The sequence below is a fragment of the Carassius auratus genome, unplaced genomic scaffold, assembly GCF_003368295.1.
Source record: "Carassius auratus strain Wakin unplaced genomic scaffold, ASM336829v1 scaf_tig00020493, whole genome shotgun sequence".
Taxonomy (NCBI): Eukaryota; Metazoa; Chordata; class Actinopteri; order Cypriniformes; family Cyprinidae; genus Carassius; species Carassius auratus.
In genome coordinates, this window is record NW_020525031.1 from 140,452 (window position 1) to 163,307 (window position 22,856).

At 35.6% G+C, this 22,856-nt stretch overlaps 1 protein-coding gene and 1 long non-coding RNA gene across 5 annotated transcripts; both read left to right on the forward strand.

Moving 5' to 3' along the window:
- The first annotated feature begins 1,034 nt into the window (after window positions 1-1,034).
- LOC113076429 (uncharacterized) lies at window positions 1,035-21,996 on the forward strand. Of its 3 annotated transcripts, none has more exons than XR_003281178.1 (5): window positions 1,035-1,960; window positions 4,420-5,323; window positions 5,436-5,588; window positions 6,123-6,204; window positions 21,825-21,996. It is a non-coding gene; the product is annotated as an uncharacterized LOC113076429 (long non-coding RNA). The 3 variants fall into 3 exon arrangements; XR_003281179.1 differs by lacking the exon at window positions 21,825-21,996 and adding an exon at window positions 6,414-6,765; XR_003281177.1 differs by lacking the exon at window positions 21,825-21,996 and adding an exon at window positions 10,110-10,492 and having other exon boundaries at window positions 1,036-1,960.
- On the forward strand, window positions 13,505-15,671 carry LOC113076427 (tumor necrosis factor receptor superfamily member 14-like). 2 transcript variants are annotated; one of them, XM_026249079.1, is made up of 6 exons: window positions 13,505-13,930; window positions 14,107-14,232; window positions 14,449-14,604; window positions 14,745-14,832; window positions 14,909-15,093; window positions 15,632-15,671. In XM_026249079.1, the coding sequence occupies exons 1-6, from the start codon at window positions 13,807-13,809 to the stop codon at window positions 15,652-15,654; spliced, it is 702 nt and encodes a 233-aa protein (XP_026104864.1). In that variant the 5' UTR covers window positions 13,505-13,806; the 3' UTR covers window positions 15,655-15,671. The 2 variants fall into 2 exon arrangements, with proteins under 2 accessions (XP_026104864.1, XP_026104863.1); XM_026249078.1 differs by lacking the exon at window positions 15,632-15,671 and having other exon boundaries at window positions 14,909-15,367.
- Window positions 21,997-22,856: the final 860 nt, after the last annotated feature.

The window sequence follows — 22,856 nt, forward strand, 5'->3', positions numbered from 1 at the left end:
GCCATGTTGTGGAGTCGCTGTGTTTCATTGATAAAGCAAAAATATGTTGCATGGCTTTCCAAAAGAGGACACAAATAGAAATCAGTGGTCAAGTTGTATTTACAACACTGTTCCAGAACAGTTCAATGCGTTTTTTTTTTTGGAGGATGAGGATTCTTTCCTACAGCCTACAATGCGTCTGTGGCACAAAGGCTGTTTCTTTAAAGTTGGGCAGTTCCAACATTGCAAAGACAGTCTGGTGCTTCTGACTCACAGCCTGTAAGTACGTTTTTTACATTTAAATAATAAATATATTTAAATAATATATTTAAATATATTTAAATAATACACTTGTGGTGCAACACACTTGTGGTCTTCATCCTAACTTGAACACTTGGGCCAAAATACAGGAAATACATCATGATCAAGTGACAAGTGCAAAGACCACAAGTGCGGGTATTTGGACAAAGCATAGGTCAAGTCGCTAGTCTTATTTAATTAGGGTGACCATATGAGACATTTTCCCAGGACGCGTCCTTGCCAGGACTTTTATACTGCCTAAAATATTAAGTTTTGTCTTTTTGTGCTGTGCAGATCGATCATTGACATTAAATTGTATGACATTAATATTTTACTAATTTACAGAGATGGTATTGTTGTTAACTTACAAAAATTATGATAATTTGGTGGATAATTAAAAAAATGTTCGTTAATCACAGTAGCGTAATCATTCTGATGTAAAATTATCGGTGGCCTGAGGACGCTCTTCTACCATCTTTGCCCAAAACGCTGCTTGAGCCAGTGTCAAGATGCTAAAAATAATATATATACACAGTTATGAACTTGTTAATGTGTGTCTATTTTTGTTCTCAGTATTTTAGTAGCATTTAATGATTATGAACATAAAAGCATTAAAAAAAAAAAGTTATATACCATCATACCATCGATGAAACCACAAAGCTGACGCAGAGGAATGTATAACTGCAATATAAAGTAATTTTGAGTAGGCTATTATTGCTATCAATATTATTTTCTAAAATAAGCTACATGTAATATAAATATAATTAAACATTTGGCAACGTTTTTGCAACAAGTCTCACGCGCAGTCTATTCACTTATTTGTTCACTCCCTTTTGATATAGTGCACTCAACTGCCATACACTATATAGGGATTAGTGAAGGAGTGAGTGATTTCGGACACAGCTAGGTTAAACAGTTGCTTAAGATTAATAGGAAAACACCAGACAGGGTTATGTATACATTGTGGTGAAGTGGAAAGTGTAAAACGTGTACTCATGATATGTTTAGGAAATATTCTGAAAAAGAAAAGAACTACAGAGGGAATCGAATAATTGATTGAGCTTAAAAAACGGATTGAGTCTGCCTGGCACACAATATATTATTAAGGCTATCATGACTTTTCTAAAAGAAATTCAGTTGTAAATAGGATTTAATATAATTAAGGAATTTTTTTTTTTTTTTTTAATACACAGAGTAGAATTGAACATTTTATATGCCGTCCACACTGCCGTCCATGTACTTCGTTTGCAAACCGCCAAAGAAAAACCACAGAAGAAGAAGTGCGTTCGGCTCTTTTCTTTTACTGTCTATGGTTCGGCTCTGCGGATTTGAAAGTATACAATTGTATCACACGTGCAATGCAGATAAGCAAGCTCAAAAACTGCTCGACCATAATTAATTTACAGTTAATTACAATGTCAAAGGAAACATCAGGTAAATATTTCCTGACTTTCAGGGGAGAAATTAGTTACAGCAAAGAAGTAACCATGTCTTGGACATCCGCCTCAAACATTATTGAACGTAAATTAATATTTGTTTAATTAAGTTCAAATAAGTAACGTAAAACGTTGAAGGAAATGATTGGTCTAATTCTAGGGAATTAATAATTTAGCACATTTTGGGAAAATGCTGCGTCGATGTAAAAAGTTTTCAGTGTAAAGCATGAAAGTGATGACACATGGTTGGTATGGAAGCATATGGGTAGCATTATTCAATTTGGGATGTAATATGCAAAATGACAATGCAATATGTAAAATGGCAATGCATTTCTGTATTTACATTTACATTTTCCAATACATTTGTGCAACGTTTGGTGCAAAATGAAAATGAAAATTAAATTACATAATTTTCATTTGTCATTTCCTACACCAGTTGTAATATGTAAAATGAATATTAATTTTAACACTTTATAAGTTGCAAAATTAAAATGAAAATGTATTACATAAATTATTAGATATGTCTAACACGTTCAAGCAAAAACTGTGGCAAAATGATAATTTAAATGCTATTTTTCTTGAAAGCATTAACACTCACAGTCAAGACACTTACGATTGCATTTTTATTCAATGACCCACAATGAATGTAGCAAAATTCAAAGTGCACATTGAAAATGCATTCCGAGCCGATCACATCTCCGCCCCCTCACGACATGTCAATCACTGTGTGAACAAGGCGGGGCTTGCAGAAGGTCAGAGACTCAAATCTCAAGAAGAGGATTCAAGTGAGAGACCATGGACAAGACAGCTGGTCTGTATGTTTTGATCATTTTGGTTTATGGCTTCAATATTTCATTCGCACTTGTGGGCGGAGCTGAAACGCTGCTTTCATCTGATTGGTCGAATCGCTCCACCTTCAGCTCGGTCTTTTCATTCTTTCAGGCAGAATAAGAGTCAGTGCGAGTGAAGCACTGTAATGTCTGAAAGCACTCACTGTTAATTAGCATAATATTTGAACCAGAGCTGGGCATATAATTCGTGCTGCGGAGACCTGCAAATTATTTCTAGGTTATAGTATTGTATGAATATTGTCCCACTGATAAATACAGTGCAAATAGTTCTCTCTCTTTGGATAAAAGTGAAGTGGAAATAAAAATCAATAATAGACTGAACAGTTCCATGTCCGTAACATTTACCACTCTCATCTTTTAAGTTATAAGGCACTAGTTATGTGTGTGTGACATTAATAAATAATTGTAAAAATGTATATAGTTACATTTCTAAATAAAAATAGTAAAATTAGCTCTATGTTGCTCAGTGCTCCTGTAGCCTACCCCAGAGCGCCCTCTCGCGGCTGTAGACGGTAATGTTTTCTCTTGGTCCTGAATAAATACGACTTATAGTCGATCGAACCCCCAACTGCTCCCCGGGCGCCGCAGCATAAATGGCTACCCACTGCTCCGGGTGTGTGCTCACAGTGTGTGTGTGTGTTCACTGCTCTGTGTGTGTGCATTTCGGATGGGTTAAATGCAGAGCACAAATTCTGAGTATGGGTCACCATACTTGGCTGAATGTCACTTCACTTCACTTCACTTATTACTTACTCACTCACTTATATATGTTTTTTCCTCGTCATGACGTATTTTTGGACTGATGCAACTTATACCGAAAAATACAGTTAACATTATTATTATTATGAGAGTAATTGACACAGACTAGAACTTTATCAGATCTTCAGACTCATCCGACTGGTGTTGCTTGTATAACTGACCAGACTTACCTTCCCAAAAAATCCTATTTAATTTTATTTCATAAATGTAACTATACACTGTTATTCACTGTTATCCAAAGAGACAGAACTATTTGCACTGTATTTATCAGTGGGACAATATTCATACAATACTATAACCTAGAAATAATTTGCAGGTCTCAGCAGCACGAATTATGTGCCCAGCTACATCTGATTCAAATATTATGCTAATTAACAGTGAGTGCTTTCAGACATTACAGTGCTTCACTCGCACTGACTCTTATTCTGCCTGAAAGAATAAAAAGAACGAGCTGAAGGTGGCGCGATTCGACCAATCAGATGAAAGCAGCGTTTCAGCTCCGCCCACAAGTGCGAATGAAATATTGAAGCCATAAACCAAAATGATCAAAACATACAGACCAGCTGTCTTGTCCATGGTCTCTCACTTGAATCCTCTTCTTGAGATTTGAGTCTCTGACCTTCTGCAAGCCCCGCCTTGTTCACACAGTGATTGACATGTCGTGAGGGGGCGGAGACGTGATCGGCTCGGAATGCATTTTCAATGTGCACTTTGAATTTTGCTACATTCATTGTGGGTCATTGAATGAAAATGCAATCGTAAGTGTCTTGAATGTGAGTGTTAATGCATTTAAGAAAAATAGCATTTAAATGATCATTTTGCCACAGTTTTTGCTTGAACGTGATAGACATATCTAATCATTTCTGTAATACATTTTCATTTTAATTTTGCAACTTATAAAGCGTTAAAATGAATATTCATTTTACATATTAAAACTAGTGTATGAAATGGCAAATTAAACTTATGTAATTTAATTTTAATTTTGCACCAAACTGTAAATGTAAATACAGAAATGCATTGCCATTTTACATATTGCATTGTCATTTTGCATATTACATCCCAAATTGAATAATTCTACCCATATGCTTCCATAGGTTGGCAGGTAACGTTACAGAGATTGAAGATTGTTTTAGAGAACAACTGGTAATGCAGAGGACATGTTAAGTAAACAGTTTGTAGGTTCTGGCACAGTTTCACTCTACTTTTTAAAAGCCTTCTAACATAAATTTATTTTTCAGCTTCATAAGAAACAAAGAAGGCAGTTTGATCTCCTCTGGACCAGTGGTGATTCTTTTAGTTCCTTGAAATGCACATATGTACCTTCGTTCATCTGTTAACATTACTACCTCTCATTCTCACCATCAACATTGTGCTTTGTATGGCAACATGTAATAATGCAGAATATGAAATTAATGGAGAGTGTTGCCCAATGTGTGATCCAGGTATGTGGCATCCTTCACTCAGTACCACAACATATGAGGTCAGATATAAAGAGGTCAAATTATTATTATTATTATTATTTTGTAATTTGTCACATGGTAACAGGCTTTGAACGGTCTCATCATTATTACTGATGAGGCTAATAACTGTAATATGCTCATGAAACAGTCTTATAAGTTTGGACTGATGTGGTCAAAGCTTTGTTAAAAATGCACTTTTTTTATTATATTAATCATTTAACTTATTTGACAGATGTAGGATTAAGTGATTCCCAACCATGGTTTATGATGCATAAAATGTTTATATTTCACACAGTTGACATAAATATACAGACATACAATAAATAGAGCTTATATAATTACACATGTGTACAAGTTGTTATTTTCAAAAGATATCTATAATAATGTGTTGGCAATAATTAATATTGTCTAGGAAAAAGAGTTAAGATCTATTGTGATGCGTACACAAGCACAACATGTGATTCATGTCCTGCAATGACCTACGCTAATGTTCCTAATGGATTCACAAAATGTCTACCATGTTTTGTGTGTGATTCAAGTGAGTAACAATTTAATTTGTATCTTGTGACCCCGTTTTTATTTCATGTCACCCCTTGATTTCAAATATAATGTAAAGCTTTTTTTCTCATTTGTTTCCTTTCTTGTCAAAGGTAATGGGTTGAGAGAAAAGCAGGCATGTACATCAATATCAGATACAGTGTGTGAACCTCTTCCAGGTTATTACTGTGTAGACTTGCTCTCAAACTGTAAAAAGGCCATGAAACATTCAACCTGCTCACCTGGGCAATACATCAACCAAACTGGTCAGTCCGTTATCATTCAAACATCTTTATTATACATCCACAAAAACTGAAAAGCTCAGATGACATCTGAGATCAATAACTCCACTTATGTTTATATTAAAAAACTGTACATCTCTCAGTTTGCATATTTTAAACTTACATTTATGCATTTAGCCGACGCTTTTGTCCAAAGCGACTTACACTGCACTCAGGTTATAATTATATATTTTTTTTACCAGTTTGTGTTCCCTGGGAATTGAACCCATGACATTTTGCGCTGTTAACGCAATGCTCTACTACTAAGCCACAGACAGTGTTTGCATGTGACTGACAGGCCCTGACATAACCATCCAAAAATCTACTTAATTACAGTATTATATTATTATAATAAGAAAATAATTATTTGGTTATGTGATTATTCATTTTGTCTATAAGATGCAATACTGAAGAATTTAATAATTTCTTTAGCTAATGTGAGACCAGTCACTGCCTTTGTTGATCATGGAGTTGAAACTTGAGTACTTACACTGTGTATTCCTCCATGTGTTTGTACAGGAACAGAATATAGTGATACGGTGTGTGATATCTGTCCTGATGGTTCATATTCAGATGGTACATTCTGCAAACTGCATACAAAGTAAGTTCCATTATTTTAGAACATTGACTTTCCACACATTCATAAGCCTCAATCAGATGGTAATTGTTTCTCAGGGAGATGAAAGTGATTTTCACCATTTACAGTTATTTAATTTCCAGTCTAATCCATGATGTCTATGTTTTTCTCTCACCACCCCTTGTAAAAAATCCCTGACCGAATTACCTACTGTTTTTTTAACAAACACCAAGGTCGTGTGAATCTCTGAATTAACAAGAAGAAATTGATTCAAAATTCAGTGCTTAAACCCTTTTTGAGCACTCCTGAACACTGTAAGGTACGTTTACTGTTGTACTTCGGTGTAATTTGCATACATATTTATTTCTGAAATGCTGGAAAGTGTTTAAAAGAATTATACTTCATAACTGCTCACAGCGACTGGGAGCAGAAAGAGAAGAAAAGCACACAAACATTCGAAATTGGTCTTTAAAATGGTAGCAGCAGGTATGCAATATAGTTTTAAAATGTGTATTTTAAATTGATATATAGGATACAGACCTATATTGCCTATAGTTATATACAACTATAGCTTGTCTTTCAAAACAGGAGATTTAAATAATAAAATAACAAATAGGAATATATATTGTGAAATGCTTGGAATAATAAAAATATACTTTACATAAGTATTTTTAAATGCATTTTACACAATATTAAGAATACATTTTGTAAATGCCTCAGGTGCCTCAGGGCTCAGTTCTTGGACAACTTCTCTGTCTACATGGCATCATTAGGTTCTGTCATTCAGAAACATGGCTTTTCAAACCACTGCTATGCTGATGACACTCAGCTCTACCTCTCATTCCATCCTGATGATCCAACGCTAGCTGCTCACATCTCAGCTTGTCTAACAGACATTTCTTCCTGGATGATGGACCGTCACCTTCAACTGAACCTTGCCAAGACAGAACTGCTTGTGATTCAAGCAAACCCATCATTACATCACAATTTCACCATCAAGTTAGGCACATCAACCATAACTCCTTCAAAAACAGCTAGAAGCCTTGGAGTTATGATTGATGATCAGCTGGCTTTCTCAGACCACATTGCCAAAACTGTCTGATCCTGCAGATTTGCTTTATTCAACATCAAGAAGATCAAGCCCTTTCTTTCGGAACATGCTGCACAACTCCTTGTTCAAGCTCTTGTTTTGTCCACGCTGGACTATTGCAATGCCCTCTTGGCAGGTCTTCCAGCCAGTTCTATCAAACCTTTACAATTAATCCAGAACGACGCAGCAAGATTAATTTTAATGAGCTAAAATAAATATACATCACACCTCTGTTTATCAATTTGCACTGGCTTCCAATAGCTGCTCGCATAAAATTCAAGGCATTGATGGTTGCCTACAAAACTCCCACTGGCTCTGCACCCATTTACCTAAATTTGTTACTTCAGACTTATGTGCCCTCTAGAAGCTTGTGTTCTGCAAGTGAACGTCGCTTGATTGTGCCATCCCAAAGAAGCACAAAGTCACTTTTAAGGACTTTTAAGTTAAATGTTCCCTTCTGGTGGAATGAACTCCCCAACTCAATCCGGGCAGCTGAGTCCTTAGCCATCTTCAAGAATCGACTTAAAACACATCTCTTCCATCTTCCATCTACATCCCTCTAGTTCCTGTAGTAATGACGTCACTAAAACAGTTTTTTGACTAACCTCCGTCCACATGAATTCACAAAAAGGGGGCGTGGTCTTGTTGCGCTCGCACGGAGAAGAGGAAGAGCTGCTGTTTGTGTCTGTCGCCATGTCGTTGAAACGCTGTTATTTTCATCTGAGTCCAATCATCTTTGTTTGGCTTTCCCAGGGACGCTGTACTTGGAGATTCATGGTTACAATTTATGTTTAACTCGGTTCCTGAAAATTATAATTCACATGTAAAACTGTGCAGGACATTTTGCTGAGGACAGCTTGCTGAGGACAGCTTCCTCAATCTCAATCAGTTTAATGCCGGATTCGCACAAAGATTATTCTTGAAAGATGGAGCAGTTCCCTCTTTGTCTGGAGAAGGCCTTGTTTATGGACCACAACTGGTAAGTGTATTTTATTATTTAAGTTGGTGCTTTTAACAGTTTGTGTAACTTATTACACAAAGGGCAACGCTGTTTAGCTTTGTTAACTAGATGTTAGGGCTGTGCAAAAAAACGAATGTGATTTTTCATGCGCATTTCATAAGTAAAAACGCTCCTGTGATTATAAGAACATCTCCACCACATGCTCCTGCCCACTTGCTTCTCAAAACTAGCCCAACCGCGTTTCCAGGAGGGCCGTTCGCACTCAGCTGCTGTTGAATCACAACACAGGAACCGCTGGCACAATCAGAACTCATTACGCATTTTTGAAGGAGGTACTTTATAGAACAAGGAAGTCATCAGCCCGTTTTTATGACAGTGAAAACAGCGGTATACAGATAGGTGAATTGTGTGAAAAATAATGTTTTTTTTTTACATGCGAAACATGAACACGTTATATTGCAAACTGTAAACACAATCAAAGCTTCAAAAAAGCATGTAAAACGGGACCTTTAAAGGGGGGGTGAAATGCTCGTTTTCACTCAATATCCTGTTAATCTTGAGTACCTATAGAGTAGTACTGCATCCTTCATAACTCCAAAAAGTCTTTACTTTTATTATATTCATAAGAGAAAGATAGTCTGTACCGATTTTTCCCGGAAAAACACGAGCGCCTAGAGGCGTGACGTGTGGGCGGAGCTAAAGGATCACGAGAGCCAGTAGGCTTTTGCGTTGAGAGCGTTTGGAAGCTGTGACACAGATCCAGAGGCTGAAATTTAACAAGAGCAGCATCAGCAAAGGCGTCTCTTGAAACTGTATATATTTGCTTAGCGGTTTTGGAAAATGACTAAGTTCCACTTTATGTCGTCTTTTTTTTTTTTTTTAAGCTGTACATGTGGAAAGTGCAGTTTGATGACAACATCGCATGTTGTTTACTTGATGTGCTCACGCGCCGATAGCTAAGTTAACAACACTTTGATCAGTGAGTCTGTTCTCAGCCTCTAAGTGCGCTGCTATATGGGAGCGCGCGCTCTTCCGGCAGAAGTGCCTCAGGACCCATATAAGGAAATTCCGCTCCATCTAATGTCACACAGAGCCATACTCGAAAAAAACTTTCCGAAACTTGTGACAAACCGGAAGGTACAACTTATTTTTTGAAACTTTGTCCATGTTTAGCATGGGAATCCAACTCTTTAACAGTGTAAAACACTCAGTATGCATGAAATAGCATTTCACCCCCCCTTTAAAAAAAAATCGAACTACCTTTGTGGTCTTTTTGTATTCTATTTTCTTTTCATTTATTATGTAAGTGTGTGTGTGTGTGTGTGTGTGTGTAAAGACCTCTAACACTAGCTTGCTCTATTCTTTTTTTTACTCTATCTGTTTTGTTTTTTATTTATTATATTATTTTAAAGCCCATGCTACGTGTGTACTGTTAACCTAACTAAGACTTGTTATGGCACTTATATATCATTGCTCTTTTTGTTGTTTTTGATTGCTTCCACTGTCCTCATTTGTAAGTTGCTTTGGATAAAAGCGTCTGTTAAATGAATAAATGTAAATAAAATTAATTTTATTTACAGCAAACACTCATGTGACTGGCCACATGAGCAGCACATTTCCACGTCTGTATAGGATCACATAACTCACTTTTCCACTGTGAATAAATCACCATCTGAATCCATGAGTTTCATCACTGAGGTGATTTGTAAGTTTATTTTACAGACATCCACATGAGAAACAATTACTGTCCGAATCGAGCTTTAAAATGCATTTTGTTCATTTGTTGTACATAATTTGTTTCACTAGATTTTGTAAGTAAATTTAGCTATTTTCTCACAAGCAATATAGTCTTATTTGTAGTTCAACTCTTTTCAACAGGTGTGAATCTCTTGGAAAAACAACAGTCAAAGCAGGACCTGAGATATCTGATGTTGAATGCAGTAAAGGAACACCTTATTTACAGATTTTAATTCCATCTATGTGCGGAGTATTTGTGGTGCTTGTCATAATTGCAGTTACTATAAAGAGAAAAAAGAACCATTCAAGGTTTTTCCTTGATCAAACTTTGATGGCAGACGGTCATCCACACACACAGTAAAAAGAACTCTAACCACGTGATCTGCAAGCAAATGACTGAATAAAAAAATTTTAATCCAAAGAAAAAGTTTGTGATTTTTGCTTATCCTATTAATTCATGAAATATAAAAACAAGCACTGTCGAGACATAAAAAAACAAAGTGTAATTTACATGTAAATGTCACCATTACCAAAGTAGTTAAAACGGCTATAAACTGGTCATTGTTTAAACTTGGTTGCTCTTACTTTTGTAAATTGTATAAAGTTTGTAAAAACATTGAATCGATTGTATGTTTGTTTTGATTTATTTTATGTATTTCTTTGTTAAAGGTCAGTTAATCATTTATATTTCCTTATGATGTATGACTGTTGGTAAACAAGGTTTCAAGTAAAACTGTGAGAGTGTGAAACGTGTTTTTATTTCCCCTAAATATTCACAAGCCATACATGTTCTTGACTGAAGAAACATGTTTTTTTTTTTTTTTTTTTTTTCTTCTTCATTAATCATACCAAATCACAAAAATTTGTCACAAAAATACAAAACACACCGATGGTTACTCACATCACTAAAATAATGCAGCAAACAGTTAATTTAATATAAGATGTAACTTAAAACTCTATAATGTACTTAACTGATAAGAAAAAACTAAGAAGCTGTATTTTACTGTAAAATTACACTAAATGGCCATTAGATCTGTCAAGTTTTTTTCACCATATGGAGCAGACATGGGGACTTGTGACTTGGTGACTTGGACTCGAGTCGACTCGAGTCGCTATTTTTATGACTTGAGACTTGACTTGGACTTGGAAGTTAAAGACTCGGGACTTGACTTGACTTGAGAGACGATGACTTGAATTACTTGAGTGTTAATCAGACCATGTTTTCAGTTTAAATATAAAATATATAAATTATTTTTAAAAATAAAGTTGATTACTCAGCTGGAGCGCAGGCTGAGAATAGCATCCTGACTGGATCAGGACACTATCATCAGTCATGCCCTCTCTACCTTACGCACACCACGCCCACTTAGATCAAATATCACATCACATCAACATGTCAGCCTGAGGGTTACCGACGGTCATCGCTTTTGTCTTCAATAATTCGTGCCTAAAAGCGCGTGGAAAACGCTGGGTGCGCCGCTTTCTCCTTCTTTCCAAAGCGCTCGGGCAGTTGCGCCCCTGAGGCGTCTGCTGATGCTAAGCAACCATGACGAGCTCCGTGACGTGCTCTCTCCATGAAGACGGGAGACGCGGAAATTTCAGCAAAGGATAAATGGATTTGCAGCTCTAAAAATCGCTTGCAGTAGCTCTGCTACTAAATTTATTTCAAAATGGCAATCCATATACAGCTATGATCAGCTGTTCCTTCAGCTTGGCTGAGCTTTCAACGTTGTTACGGGAAAGTATGAAGCTGATTGGTTAGTTCTTGTCACATGACCTGCGGTGTGCTTGTGGCTATCTGAAAAGTTGAGATGTTTTTAACTTGATGCGGTGCGGACGCACCTGGAAAGAACGAGCGCGTCGCACCGCATCCACGTCGCGACCGCGTTGCTTCCATTATGAGCGCGCATACCACGCGCCTACGTTGGAAATAACGAACTTGCGCGCGCAAAAGACGTGCTTTGTGAACGCCCCCTTACGATCCGCTAGCAGGCCGTCAAAAAAAACGCGTTCCAAAAAACGCTAGGGCTGGGCTAAGGGGGCTTAAGCCCCGAATATTTTGTTACCTTGTCTTTCTCATAGAGCAAAACAATTAATCAGAAAAACAAATGTGAATAAGACTACAGCTGCAGCGATTACCTAATCATGAGAAGTGCATATTACAGTTATATATATATATATATATATATATATATATATATATATATATATATATATATATGCACAGTGGGGCTCGAAAGTTTGGGCACCCTTTGCAGAATTTGTGAAAATGCGAGTAATTTTCAAAAAATAAAAGAGATAATACTAAATGCATGTTATATTTTATTTAGTACTGTACTGAGTAAGATATTGTACATAAAATATATTAACATTTAGTCCACAAGACAAAAAAAAAATGCTGAAATTAAAATAACCCCACTCAAAAGTTTGGGAATCCTTGGTTCTTGGTCCTGTGTCCTGTTTCACCCCCCAGCTCTTAATGCATCTTGTTTCCTTCTGGAGCATCAGTGAATGTTTGAATCTTTTTAAATAGTTGTGTTTGAGTGCCTCAGATGTCCTCAGTGTGATAAGATGTATCTCAAAATCATAAAGTCACTGCTTGAAAGGGTTCAAATATGCAAAGATGCTGGAAAACTGAAGAATCTGCAGGACCTTAAAGATTTTTCTGAAGAACGCTGCTCAGTTTAACTGTTCAGAACAAACAAGGGACTCATGCACAACCATCACAAAACAGAAAGACAGTCGAGGATCATCAGGTAACAGAACACAGTACTAAGAACCAAGGGTTCCCAAACTTTTGAGTGGGGTTATTTTAATAATTTCAGCAATTCTTTTGTCTTGTGGACTAAATGTTAAAATGTTTTATGTACAATATCTTACTCAGGACAGTACTAAATAAAATATAACATGCATTTAGTATGATCTCTCTTATTTTTTGAAAATTACTCACATTTTCACAGATTCTGCAAAGGGTGCCCAAACTTTCTAGAAATGTAACAAAGTTTAATGTTGTATGTAAACTGTGTTTGAGAGAGAGAGAGGTGTTCAGAGAGGAATCTGTTGGATGTTTAGCTGTTATTTGTTTTATGGACTCCATGTTTAAAATGTAAAACATTTCAAACACTGTTGGCAGAAGTGGAAAATAAATAATTTTATGAAGTTACAATTTTGTTTGATTCCATGATGTATTTTACTGAACATGAGTATTTACAATGCAAATCCAAATTATTTTAATTTACTGACAGTTACTTATATCTTGTCTTTTAACTTTATTAAGATCAGATTCTGCAGGTAAAATTACAATAATAAGGTGACTTGACTTGGACTTGACTTGACATAGCTTGTGACTTGACTTGACTTGACTTGACTTGACTTGCCCAAGAAAAAAATACTTGGGACTTACTTGAGACTTGAAGGTTAAGACTTGAGACTTACTTGAGACTTGCACATGTGTGACTTGGTCCCATCTCTGATATGGAGTAAGGAAACTTACCGTTAATTAATTAAGTTTTTAAAGTAGCATTTTTAGTCTTTTCACACTAAAATAACCATAATTGTCTACAGTGTATGAATAAGGAGTTTAACTATGAGCTAATCCTTTTCTGTTTCAGTTTGATTTCCAGAGAACGCATAGGTGTGCAAGAAGCCTGTGGAAACACGACCTGTATAAGAAATGAGTCTTGAAGAATCTTGAACTATTGTCTCTCAGATTTCTATGAAATCCCGGTTTAGGCATGTTAAGGCATGCATCAACCAATATCACAGCATGTGAAGCGTCTTTAGATTGTGCTGAACTGCACATAATGTTACATTAACTGGATAGATCTAGAATGTGACCATGTTCGCTTTAAGGATTATCATTTTTATTACACTTCTTCTTCTTAATTATGATCTTTGTTCTTGTCAGTGTCCTCATGCTGAATATAAAATAGAGAAGCAATGCTGTCCAAAGTGTGCCCCTGGTAAGACTGCAAGTTATAGCATATATTGTCTTTATATGTTTATTTACGATTACAGTATGAGAAATTTGTTACTTATGAAATTAAATGACATTTCTAATACTTACATTTTAAAAAGTGTTACAAATATTGTTCAATATTGTCAAATCAAGAACCAATTTTGTGTGCTGCCTTTTTAGGAAACCACGTTGGCTGGCACTGCACAGATGACACCAGCACAACTTGTGTTCCATGCCCTCCATTAACCTTCACTGATGAACCAAATGGCCTCGTGGAATGCTTTCCCTGTACTGTATGTGATGCAAGTGAGTGTTTCCACCTTATAGAAGTTCATCTGAAAATGTTAAGTTGTTGGTAAAAAATGTTGTCTGTTAATTCAAGTGATTTAAGATCTGAAAAGTTGCAAGCTAGTTGCTCTAAAAACTGTCCCTGAGAAAAAAAAATAGAGTTAGCTTCAGATGCAACTGCGGATCTATCTTCTAAAAGACAAGTAACTTAATGCTTTATATTTTCCATCCTAGACCAAGGTTTAAGACTGAGTGAAGTTTGCACTCGGTCATCAGATACGGTTTGTGGGCCACTGGAGAGATTCTACTGCATTAAAGAAGAGAAAGGCAGCTGCACTTTAGCTGTGCAATATTCTGAATGTAACCCTGGACAATATATCAAACAAGCAGGTAAATGATAAAAATAATAATCATAATATATTCAAATAATGGAAAACATTGTTTATTGTGCTGCATGATTTGTAGTAGATGGAAGAGACAAACACAAAAGTGACAGTTTAATTGTATCCTTATACTGACTGTCTCTGTAGGAACTGGCTCCACAGATCATGTATGTGCTAACTGTACAGGTGACACATATTCAAACGGATCTTTCTCATCCTGTTTACCACATACAAAGTGAGTGCACACTTATGCTATTTATGTATGATGTGAGTCATTTTTCAGCAAATCTGATCCTGGATATTATTCACAGATGTGAGGCCATGGGACTTGCTGAAACAAATCCAGGGACACATTCATCAGACTCTGAATGTGGAGATCCCCCTACTGCTGTAGCAATCATTGCCTCTAGTGTAATAGTTACTTTATTATTAATTACAGTAATAAGTGTTTTAATATTTAAACACATTCGGGAGAAGAAACTATCTAATAGTTCAGGTAAGCTTTATTCACTTATTTTTGTAGTATGACAGCTATGGTTTTTGTTTTCTATTATGGAATTTTCTATGAAAATTCAACAATCATTTGAAACTGGGACACTTTGAATCATTCATATACACTGTATATTGCTGGATTTAAAAATGATAGTGATGTAAAGAGATAATATAATATTAATATTAGAATATAAGATAATATTAGAATTATATTAGAATGATTTATCATGGATTCATTAAATAAATGCAGCTTTGCCGTCTCATGTATACTATTTTAAAATACATTAAAATATAAAACAGTTATTTTAAATTGTAATCATATTTTACAGAATTCATGTTTTTACAGTATTTTTGATCAAATATATCTTTGGTGAGCATTAAAGATTTATTTCAAAAACATTGTTAAAAACATTAATAATTATACTGTTCTCTCTCTTCTTTTCATACAGGGTTGCAGGTATATTAAACTTTTCTTCACATGAAATAAAAGAAAAAAAATATTTACTTGGTTTTAAAAATGTCTGTTTGGTTTTGTTCAAAAGGAAACCGGAAATGGTTTACATGAAAAAGACAGTTCAAAGGGTAAGAATTAAGTATGTCATAGACAGGTAAGCAATACACAGTTATATATCTTATAAACATGATGAGAAGCTTCAGTTACATCATATAAGATTTTAATTATGTGAATTTTCTGGGTCTCCTATGGTTTGACTGAAAAAGTAATGAAAACCTTCCTTGTGCTTTTGTAAATTGAAGTAATGTTTTATTGTTTTTCATTTGTTGGAGGCAGGATAAATGTTCAATCATTTGGAACAGAAGAATGAGCCCTAAGGAATGGGGATGACTGGGAATGACTGGGAATGACTATAGTTTCTAAACTGCTACATATTTCACCACATTCACTGAAATAGTTATCATGCTTGGAATTTATTCGCTTTCAGCCACAGAAAATGATTACTAATCCTCTTATTTTTACATTAGCAGATACACATTGTCTGTACATTTCACTTACAGACTAGAATAATTACAGCTGATAGACACTGTGTAAACAAACAAAAAAAGATCTCAAGAAGTAACATCTGTTACTTCATTGCCCAACTTTTAATTACATGAAAAGGAAATAATCGTGAAATGTTTCTAAAGTTTTTGTTATTATTTTATTACTGTTTGTGATTAGTCTTAGTGACTTAGGAGTCCTCTTGTTTTAGCTGCATGGTTTTAGTGCTAATATGTTTAGGGAAATTATCTTTTTAACTAAAAACTCTAAAAGTTAACTCTAAAACTTTAGTAGCTACTTTTAGCCTTGATGTTTTGTGAATATGGCCTCAGTTCATTCTGATATATTAGTACATTTTGTCTTGTGTTCATTATGTGGGATGTAATTCTGGTGAACACAGAAATGACTCTGACCCGATGGAAATACCCTGCATACACATTAGTCAGTTTTTTTCCAGTTTCAACAATGACATCTTTTTCCTTCTATTCTGTTCTGTTTTGTTCTGTGCCAGTATCAAGATTAAATGAAAATACTATTGAAAACTCTTATATGTTATTGTGAATGCATTTAAGAAACATAAAAGACATTTATAACACCATTTTGCTACCCTTTTGCTGCATTTATGGTTCAGAATGTTTTCTGAAACTAACACTGCATTTTGCCACAGTATTATAATGAAAATGCAATCCCAAGATAATTTTGCTACAGTTTTTGCTTGGAAATGTTAAACACCTCTAATATATTTGGGTTGTCAATTTTAATTTTGCAACTTTTAAAGTGTTAAAATGTTTTTAATTTGCATACTTAACTAGTGAACTTGTGTAGAAAATGACAAATGTAAATTATATAACTGAATTTAAATGTTGCACTAAATATGTCTTCAGAAAATTTGAACTAAACTGCAAGATTCATATGGATTAGTTTTCTCTTTATGAAGTTTTTGAGGCACCCCTTTCACACTGCGAAACATGTGTCATCACTAAAACACAGAATTAGATCTGGCTTTTGTTTACACAGTGCTCGTCCCGGGACTGAACCCGGCAATGTTACTATCTCCCCAACCCAGGTTCAATGCCGGAATCAATCCTGGAACGTGTTTGCTTTCAAACAGAAGGCGACCCGGCAATGTTCCGCCAATTTGCCGGGTCCGACGTGCAGTGTGAAAGGGGCAGCTACAAAATGGAAGGATATCTTACAGCATTTTCATTTTGGGTTGAATTAACCCTTTAACAATGGGATACTTTGTATCCACTATACAAAGAATCGCACACAACCGGTCAAGTCAAAAGTTTTTTTCTCATGTTTTATTCATTATTGTTGCCCACCCTCTCAATATATTGACCTGCAGCTGAGAGAAACATCTCATTCCTTTAAAGAAAGTGCTTTTCTTATGCTCTCGTCTTGGTAAATAGTGATTCATTCTATTCACTGCTTGTCAAGTTGACTGGGTAATGCCAAATATATATTTTGGGGATCTGGAGAAGGAAGAAATTGTTATTTTCAAGGCAGTGGCTTTTTTGATTACTTTATTTAAATTTCTACATTTTAAGATTAACATTTACTAAGATTACTAAATGCTGTAGAAGTATTTTTAATTGTTATCTCATGTAGTTATGTTGTTACTTTTGTAATTAACTGATGTTAATAAATAAAACTTGGACTAATACATTTTTGAAAGCTTGTGAAAGTCATGCGTTTATATGAAAAATTACATTAAACAATATTCAGTTGTTGATTCAAAACTTTTTGGTTGTGGGTGACACCTACCAACTATTTATTACTGAAATCTGCTCATTTTGTGTGCTTTACTGACTTTTTTTTTTTAGACGATTATCAGTATTTTTGTAGGATCTGAGGAATGAGGAGGGAGGAGTCCACAACAGCATCCTGTAAATGCTCGAACGACACAGATGAGACTCTCCCTCACTCCACCTGCCCTTACTGTCTCATCAGGACCGGATGTTGCTGTGGTTTCTGCATTCTCAGTGACCCATAACCAGCAAGTGTGTGTGTATTTTATTATTTAAGTTGGTGCTTTTAACAGTTTGTGTAACTTATTACACAAAGGGCAACGCTGTTTAGCTTTGTTAACTAGATGTTAGGGCTGTGCAAAAAAACGAATGTGATTTTTCATGCGCATTTCATAAGTAAAAACGCTCCTGTGATTATAAGAACATCTCCACCACATGCTCCTGCCCACTTGCTTCTCAAAACTAGCCCAACCGCGTTTCCAGGAGGGCCGTTCGCACTCAGCTGCTGTCGAATCACAACACAAGAACCGCTGGCACAATCAGAACTCATTAAGTATTTCTGAAGGAGGTACTTTATAGAACAAGGAAGTCATCAGCCCGTTTTTATGACAGTGAAAACAGCGGTATACAGATAGGTGAATTGTGTGAAAAATAATGTTTTTTTTTTACATGCGAAACATGAACACGTTATATTGCAGACTGTAAACACAATCAAAGCTTCAAAAAAGCATGTAAAACGGGACCTTTAAAGGGGGGATGAAATGCTCGTTTTCACTCAATATCCTGTTAATCTTGAGTACCTATAGAGTAGTACTGCATCCTTCATAACTCCAAAAAGTCTTTACTTTTATTATATTTATAAGAGAAAGATAGTCTGTACCGATTTTTCCCGGAAAAACACGAGCGCCTAGAGGCGTGACGTGTGGGCGGAGCTAAAGAATCACGAGAGCCAGTAGGCTTTTGCGTTGAGAGCGTTTGGAAGCTGTGACCAGAGGTGGGTAGAGTACCCAAAAACTTTACTCAAGTAAAAGTAAAAGTAATTCTAGAAATATTTACTCAAGTAAAAGTAAAAGTACTAGTCTTGAATAGTTACTTGAGTAAGAGTAAAAGAGTATCGGATAAAAAATCTACTCAAGTAGTTAGTTACTAGTTACTTTGGGTCATATATACGGAGCCTTTTTTTATATAGATATATAGACAAAAAATGTATGTAATGTATGTGTGTGTGTATAAATGTATATATTTCATCAGCCTTTAATCCAATTTATGTAAATTATTATAAAACCCTGTCTGTTTATTTAAGTAACAAATATAGGTGTCATGCCATAACATATTTTTAATACGACTGACTTTATTTTAAATGTGAATTTAACATTGAAAGTTAATGTGATATAAATATTGCTACTAATCTTTCATTGTTCAGAAAGAGAGCAAATAACATTTACATTATTAAACATAATTTTCACTGACAGTCTAGATTTCATTCACTCTCAGAAACTACCATTAAAATCACTGAAACTGTTAACACTGTGAAATCAATATCTTAATTATAGATTCGTACACACATCTGCACTTTGTTGTTTCTGACGAGAGAATTCGGCAGAAAGAGGTATTCAGTAAGTGAGCGAGTGAAGGAAGCACCGGCATGTCAGCGATGACTCATCGGAACACCTCTGATTGGCCATTGCATTCAAAAGCTCAACAGAACCGTGTGTGATTGGTTATAATGCGCAACGCTATAAAACGCATCTATCTCTGGCTTAGCGCCAGCAAGCGATCACAGATCTGAATTTAGCAGCTGATGATATGACTTGCTGAACGTACTCGCACTGGTGTGATTGTATTAAAATTAATAAAATCTTAATCGGCTATTCTTTGTCTTTTGGAAGCTGCATTCAACCTGTTATAAGCCACACACATACAACAAACTAATGTCACAGTGGTATCGTGTACTGTAATCGAATGTAGCCCAAGTTATTACCTGTTAAACAGTAGACAGCACACGCGTTCATCTAATAAGGATCTCCATCGCAAGCAAAGAATAGCCTTTGCAGATTAGCTTTCAATTCAGTGCAGTTCCATAGCCCCGTTTTCAACGCTGCTAATATTCTTAAACGTTACAACTCTGAGTGAACCGCTTCAGAGCTCAGCGCGTTCAGCATGGAACTGAACGACTCAATCAAACTGATTCATGAACCAATTCACTCGTTTGCCAATTGTTTTGATCAAGCCTTTGAACAGAGTTGACTCAAAAGAATGAATCATTCGCGAATGGGCATCGCTCATTGTCCAGAGAAAAGTAGACGGCGCGTTTGGAATAAATTGAAGCATTTATTGCATTAAGATAAAGTAACGAGAGGGGCTTCGCCCACAGTAACGAAGTAAAAGTACAGATTTTTCCCAAAAAATGTACTCAAGTAAGAGTATAAAGTACCCATCTTTAAATATACTCCGAAAAGTATTCGTTACCCCGAAAAATTACTCAAGTAAATGTAACGAAGTAAATGTAACTCGTTACTACCCACCTCTGGCTGTGACACAGATCCAGAGGCTGAAATCTAACAAGAGCAGCATCAGCAAAGGCGTCTCTTGAAACTGTATATATTTGCTTAGCGGTTTTGGAAAATGACTAAGTTCCACTTTATGTCGTCTTTTTTTTTTTTTTTTTTTTTTTTAAGCTGTACATGTGGAAAGTGCAGTTTGATGACAACATCGCACGTTGTTTACTTGATGTGCTCACGCGCCGATAGCTAAGTTAACAACACAGAGATATTTGAAGCAGTTTTACTCACTGCATGCGGTTCCAACACACGATCGTGACCCTTTTTCGTTGGGACTGCATTATCCTTAAGAAATAAACGATGTGCAAACCCGGCGTCAAACTGGGCCTTGTTTGTAAAACAAGCATCTTCGAAATGCAGGGAACAAACAAAAACACTTGCACAACTCCGTTGATGCTCTGTAAAAATAAACTCCATCCACTGGTCCCTTAATGCTGTTTCTCTTTTGGTAATTTGTGCAGGGTTGTCTTGCCCTGGCAACCAAAAACACACTTCTGTGACATTTCGCGACGCTCTCGCTCTGATCAGTGAGTCTGTGCTCAGCCTCTCAGTGCTCTGCTATACGGGAGCGCGCGCTCTTCCGCAGAAGTGCCTCAGGACCCATATAAGGAAATTCCGCTCCATCTAATGTCACACAGAGCCATACTCGAAAAAAACTTTCCGAAACTTGTGACAAACCGGAAGGTACAACTTATTTTTTGAAACTTTGTCCATGTTTAGCATGGGAATCCAACTCTTTAACAGTGTGAAACACTCAGTATGCATGAAATAGCATTTCACCCCCCCTTAAAAAAAAAATCGAACTACCTTTGTGGTCTTTTTGTATTCTATTTTCTTTTCATTTATTATGTAAGTGTGTGTGTGTGTGTGTGTGTGTGTGTAAAGACCTCTAACACTAGCTTGCTCTATTCTTTTTTTACTCTATCTGTTTTGTTTTTTATTTATTATATTATTTTAAAGCCCATGCTACGTGTGTACTGTTAACCTAACTAAGACTTGTTATGGCACTTATATATCATTGCTCTTTTTGTTGTTTTTGATTGCTTCCACTGTCCTCATTTGTAAGTTGCTTTGGATAAAAGCGTCTGTTAAATGAATAAATGTAAATAAAATTAATTTTATTTACAGCAAACACTCATGTGACTGGCCACATGAGCAGCACATTTCCACGTCTGTATAGGATCACGTAACTCACTTTTCCACTGTGAATAAATCACCATCTGAATCCATGAGTTTCATCACTGAGGTGATTTGTAAGTTTATTTTACAGACATCCACATGAGAAACAATTACTGTCCGAATCGAGCTTTAAAATGCATTTTGTTCATTTGTTGTACATAATTTGTTTCACTAGATTTTGTAAGTAAATTTAGCTATTTTCTCACAAGCAATATAGTCTTATTTGTAGTTCAACTCTTTTCAACAGGTGTGAATCTCTTGGAAAAACAACAGTCAAAGCAGGAACTGAGATATCTGATGTTGAATGCAGTAAAGGAACACCTTATTTACAGATTTTAATTCCATCTATGTGCGGAGTATTTGTGGTGCTTGGCATAATTGCAGTTACTATAAAGAGAAAAAAGAACCATTCAAGGTTTTTCCTTGATCAAACTTTGATGGCAGACGGTCATCCACACACACATTAAAAAGAACTCTAACCACGTGATCTGCAAGCAAATGATTGAATAAAAAGAAACAGTTTGTGATTTTTGCTTATCCTATTAATTCATGAAATATAAAAACAAGCACTGTCGAGACATAAAAAAACAAAGTGTAATTTACATGTAAATGTCACCATTACCAAAGTAGTTAAAACTGCTATAAACTGGTCATTGTTTACACTTGGTTGCTCTTACTTTTTATTATTTTATTTTAGTCCCTTATTTTCTTCCAGACTGTGGCTGAGAATTATTCAGTTTTACAACCTCTCCCAAATTACTCTCACTGTCTTGACCTTTTTGCTTTTACTTAAACAGATGAGAAGCACCCACTGTCTAAACTAATTTGTGTATTTCTACACATCCAAATGCTGTGACATTCCATAAACTCATCATCTGCAGAGAGAAACTGCCATTCAGTTACACCATAATAAATTATGATGGATGTAAAAACATTGAATCGATTTTATGTTTGTTTTGATTTATTTTATGTATTTCTTTGTTAAAGGTCAGTTAATCATTTATATTTCCTTATGATGTATGACTGTTGGTAAACAAGGTTTCAAGTAAAACTGTGAGAGTTCGAAACGTGTTTTTATTTCCCCTAAATATTCACAAGCCATACATGTTCTTGACTGAAGAAACATGTTTTTTTTTTTGTTTTGTTTTTTCTTCATTAATCATACCAAATCACAAAAATTTGTCACAAAAATACAAAACACCATGATGGTTACGCACATCACTAAAATAATGCAGCAAACAGTTAATTTAATATAAGATGTAACTTAAAACTCTATAAT